Consider the following 4,649-nt stretch of genomic DNA (forward strand, 5'->3'; position numbering starts at 1 on the left):
TACACGCGCGTCTCGGTCGTCGGGAACGAAGACGGAGACTATGCACGCGAGCCTGCCAGTGTGCTGCTGGGCGGGCGGTTCGATGTACGCGTCTGACGCGGTAAATGGGCCCAGCATGTGCGCCGTCTCTTGTGCAGGCTCAGGCTCGCGGCCTTCGCACGCTCCATTGTGCCACGGCTTTGCACCTGTCCACTTTGCCCCCGAGTTGCGCATGGCGCAACGGCTGCCGACCCGACTGCATCAAGAATGCAGAGAGCATGGGCCCCGAGGTCGAACAGGGTTCTTGAAGCATCCGCCCACATCCTGTAAGTACTATTAATGCATATTTGCGTCGTTCAGCCGCTGACGCGCCGCCAAGCTTCTCGACATGCCTCGCGAACTCCTCCCGTTTTGCCATCGCTCCTACAGATGCTGAACAGTGCTCTCGTTAGGGATGGCTCGCGCATGCTGCCCTCATGGTCGACCGGCTCCCCGGCTCTTGCGCCGCTGACCGCACCGCGTACAACCTCCCCACCGCTCCCGATTTGCGTCAAGCCGTACACGCTCCCCGGACGACCTGCCCGCGCTGCACGTCCAGCGGAACGACTCCATCGAACACCACCTCGGACTCGTACGCCTGGCGCGCCGTCTCCGTGCGACCGGCTGCATTTCGAGTTCCTCACTTTGCAAGCGCAGCCGCAGGACGAAAACATGTGTTGGTGTCGGTGCCTGCGGACGATCGGGCAGGCCACTGAGGAGGTCGAAAAGGAGGGCGCAAGCGGCATAGGCAGGGAATATAGAGATGCCTGCAGTATGTTGAACGGCGAGTGGCAACGGTTCGGAGACTTGAAAGCCCGCATCTCGCAAGGCGGACGCCTAGGAACACATTGCGATGAGCAGAGGCTTGGTGTTTATGCGCGAGCAGAACTATCTGCGCAGACAACAAACAGGCTAGTCGACGAGCAAACTTGAATGCTCGCTTCCACCGGCGTACGTCTTGGATCGTTAGTGCAGTGTATGCGAGGCTGATGTCACCGTACAGTTGTGCAATAATATTATCATGCCGCGCACAACAAGACAGTAGCTACAGTTATGCGGTAGCGGCAGCTCTGTCAACGCGGACCGTGCTTCGTCTCGTGATTTTATGTCTTATCTTACGGTACCGACTTGGAGGGCTGTCATCGCAGTAATATTCAATTTGATTTGCTGCATTTCCATTTCATGGTCTGATGGGGAATACTCTGCAGGCCTGCGTGCTCGAAATTAACCTTTCAAGCTCTCTACTACATCCTCCGGCCAACAGGACCTAGGCGTAAAGTGCTGCAGCATCCTGCGCAGCTCGAGTTATTGATCTGTGTCCCAACCAAAGCAATTCCTCATTCAAGCTCACGTACAGAGCAACACTTGTACTTATTCTCTTGTGTATCGCTGGTATTCGCATTGATATCATACATCAGCTGTTTGCCCCGCCATTCGCGGCCTCGACGATCTGCGCCTGCCCGAATGCAGGCATATTCGCACTCAGCGCCCGTCGTGGTAGCCAATCGGCGTCCGCCGAACATACCTTCTCTGGCCCGTGACTGCGTTCTTCGCATCCTTTGGGCATGAGGCTTGTGCGGCTATGCCGCGAGTTGTCGGTTGAACCACTCCGCCAGCAGCTATGCACCGTCTCAAGCAGAAGTTACAGGGCAGCAAAGCCCCCGACACTGCAATCGAAGTCCTCAAGCAAGCTCTCGAAATATTCAAGGACACCGCTGGTAATCTGGGAGTGCCGGGATTGCAGATAGGCGTCAGCGTCCTTTCGACTGTGTTGACGATGGTCCAGGTATGCGCCATGTGCCGTCCTCGGCGATGCTTCTGATATTGGAACCAGAAATCGCGTGCAAACACAGAGAGTATCAAGGAACTGGCTACGAGAGTTGAAGATCTGACGAAGATGGTGCGAGAGAGCGCGGAACTGCAGGGCGAGCACATATCTGCACCGATGCAGGACAGGATCGATCGCTTGCAGGAGTGAGTTTGCTGCTAAGGATACAGGTACAGGCTTGATGACATCGTACAGGTCTTGGAAAGCAATCGACGACGAGGCTCAGAGTCTCAAGTCTCAGCACAAAGTGTGGCGAACACTGGGAAGCAATAAGGAAGCGGAAGTGATCACAGGTTTGGTGCAAAGAATGTCTTCGTCAATCCAGAATTTCATGGTATGTGGCGTTTGGTACCCCTGAGGATCTGTTCCTCTGGCTGATATATCGCCCTGAACTACAGGTCGAGAGTACGATTGCGATAGAGTCTGCTTTGAATGTATGTAACAGGCATGTCTTAGTCACCGATACAGATGTTAACATTGGACCAAAAGCATCACGTGCATGTCTCCAAGCAGGACTCGGACAGGGTAGAGGGAAAGATAGATGTCATGCCAGACATCATTGTTCAAGTGAGGATCTCACAACTAGTGTACCAACTGCGACCTGACATCTGGTCGCATCTAGCGCTTGATATCTCGCTGGGAAGGTGTGCTCAAAGCAATTGCTACCTCAGCGCCATTGTTCTGATCACTTTCTTCCAGGCAGCTTTGTACCGCCCCATGCAGCCCGGGCGCAATTCGACAGTTATTCAGAGCGCAAAGCTTGTCTCGATGGGACACGTACCGACATCCTAGAAACCATCTCTGCCTGGGCAGCCGGTCAACTTGTGCCTGGCGAGGCAGCCGATCCCGCCGGAAGCTCTACCCGCCAGCAACCCAACGTCCTCTGGCTCAACGGCGTGCCCGGCACCGGCAAGACAACAATATCATATACCGCCGCGAAGCAGTGTCATGACCGCGGGATCTTAGGTGCAAGCTTCTTCTGCTCTCGATCCGACGCCGATTGTAGCAACCCCTCGATGATCTTCACCACTATTGCCTACCGCCTCGGGCTGTTCTACGAGCCGTACAAGGACAAGGTCACGGAGATACTCAAGAGCAATCCCGATATCGTAGACTCTCAGGTCCATCGCCAGTTTGAGGAGCTCATATTGCGGCCATTGACACTCCTCCGCGATGACTTCCCTCCATGTGTTGTAGTCATCGACGCGCTCGACGAGTGCCAGCAGCCTCAGGTCGTCTCTACAATTTTGTTTACTCTGTTGGAACATGCAGAGGATCTCTCACCGCTGCGATTCCTCGTCACCAGCCGGCCCGAACGGGATATCGTTACCACGTTTGACGCTCCCGGCTACCGCAACGCATTCGACAAGCTACTCCTACACGCGGTCGAATTACGGCCTGTCACTACTGCGGACATTAAGCGGTACTTGACGGTGTCCCTGTCAGAGATCAGACGGCATTTCGACCTGGCCGAGTCCTGGCCCAACGAGGCCGATGTCGAGATACTGAGTAACATGGCCAACGGCTTGTTCATTTTTGCTGCGACCACCGTCTTGTTCATTGGCGACCGAGAATACAGCGATCCGGTTGGACAGCTGAAGACTCTCATATCCACCGCACATCTTGGCGGCTCTCACCAGCTGCTGGACCGAATCTATCTGCAGGTGCTCGACACCGCCTTTCCTAGCATATCGACGAGTCTCTCAGATCGACTGAAGACCGTGCTTGGCTCGATCGTCGTCATCAAGGATCCCCTTCCGCCCACTGGCCTGTCGCGGCTGCTGGGGCTCTCCACCGATACCGTGCGCAGCTCCCTTGCGCATCTCCACTCTGTCCTCGTTGTACCGGCTGCTCGAGAGTCTGCAGAGAATATCCGAATAATTCACCCGACATTTGCCGAGTTCCTGCTCGACCCGAGCCGCTGCACGAACTGTTCATTCACCGTCGACTCGCAGCGGCAGAACACGCTCCTGCTACGAAGGTGTCTGGACGCGCTGAAGGAACTGAAGCGAGACATCTGTGACATCCGGGACCCTTCCCTGCTCAACAGCGAGGTTCCTGGCCTGCTGGGTCGGATGGAGAGCGCGATCCCTGCACACCTGCGGTATGCATGTCGGCACTGGTGCACTCATCTGTCGAACGGCGAGCTGTTAGACGAGATCCTGGACATGCTTCTTGAGTTCGTACAAAGGCAGCTGCTGCATTGGGTTGAGGCCTGCAGCCTTCTCGGACTGTTAAGGGATGTCATCTCAGGCATCAACGAGGTCCAGCGGAAGCTGAGGGTGAGTGCGCCTTGCTCTCGAGTATAGCTCATACATCTAAGTTCCTGGACAGGGTGTTAACGATGACCGAGCGAGGGACATTGTCATTCTGTTGAATGACTGCGAACGACTGGTTGTCGGCTACTTCCCTGCGATCAGCAGCTCAGCGCTACACCTGTACTATTCGCTCCTGTCATTCATCCCGACAAAGACTGCACTTGCACGGACGTATGCGCACGAATGCTTCTCCGAGGTCTCTGTCAAGGTTTTCGGCAGCGTGCCAGGCATGTGGGATGCCTGCTTGGGCACGGTCACCGCGCATGGGGGCTATTCGGTCACGGCGGTCGACTTCTCACTCGACGGCAGGACGATTGCCTCATCAGGATTGGACGGCGAGATACGGATTTGGGATGCGCTGACGTGCGCCCTGCTATTGGTCCTCTCCAGTCATTCCAACAGCGTTTTCTCTGTCAAATACTCTCCAGACGGCGCTCGCATAGCTTCTGCTGCTTCCGACAGAACAGTCAAGATTTGGGACGCAG

The 4,649-nt window shown here is 55.8% G+C and overlaps 2 protein-coding genes across 2 annotated transcripts in view; both read left to right on the forward strand.

Annotated features, from left to right (window-relative positions):
- PHACADRAFT_206300 (uncharacterized protein) overlaps nt 1–965 on the forward strand; it is a gene marked incomplete at its 5' end in the record, with an annotated part of 1,998 nt that extends 1,033 nt beyond the window's left edge. Inside the window, one exon of the mRNA XM_007392585.1 lies at nt 432–965. Within this exon, the coding sequence (XP_007392647.1) occupies nt 432–951 (520 nt within the window). The 3' untranslated portion in view covers nt 952–965. The remainder of the gene's footprint in view (nt 1–431) is intronic.
- A 639-nt stretch (nt 966–1,604) lies between these two features.
- PHACADRAFT_206301 (uncharacterized protein) overlaps nt 1,605–4,649 on the forward strand; it is a gene marked incomplete at its 3' end in the record, with an annotated part of 5,704 nt that continues 2,659 nt past the window's right edge. Inside the window, exons 1-8 of the mRNA XM_007392586.1 lie at nt 1,605–1,804; nt 1,853–1,992; nt 2,042–2,180; nt 2,245–2,280; nt 2,336–2,413; nt 2,469–2,490; nt 2,546–4,128; nt 4,181–4,630. Of these exons, the coding sequence (XP_007392648.1) occupies nt 1,640–1,804; nt 1,853–1,992; nt 2,042–2,180; nt 2,245–2,280; nt 2,336–2,413; nt 2,469–2,490; nt 2,546–4,128; nt 4,181–4,630 (2,613 nt within the window). The 5' untranslated portion in view covers nt 1,605–1,639. The remainder of the gene's footprint in view (nt 1,805–1,852; nt 1,993–2,041; nt 2,181–2,244; nt 2,281–2,335; nt 2,414–2,468; nt 2,491–2,545; nt 4,129–4,180; nt 4,631–4,649) is intronic.

Source organism: Phanerochaete carnosa (genome assembly GCF_000300595.1).
Source record: "Phanerochaete carnosa HHB-10118-sp unplaced genomic scaffold PHACAscaffold_2, whole genome shotgun sequence".
NCBI lineage: Eukaryota > Fungi > Basidiomycota > Agaricomycetes > Polyporales > Phanerochaetaceae > Phanerochaete > Phanerochaete carnosa.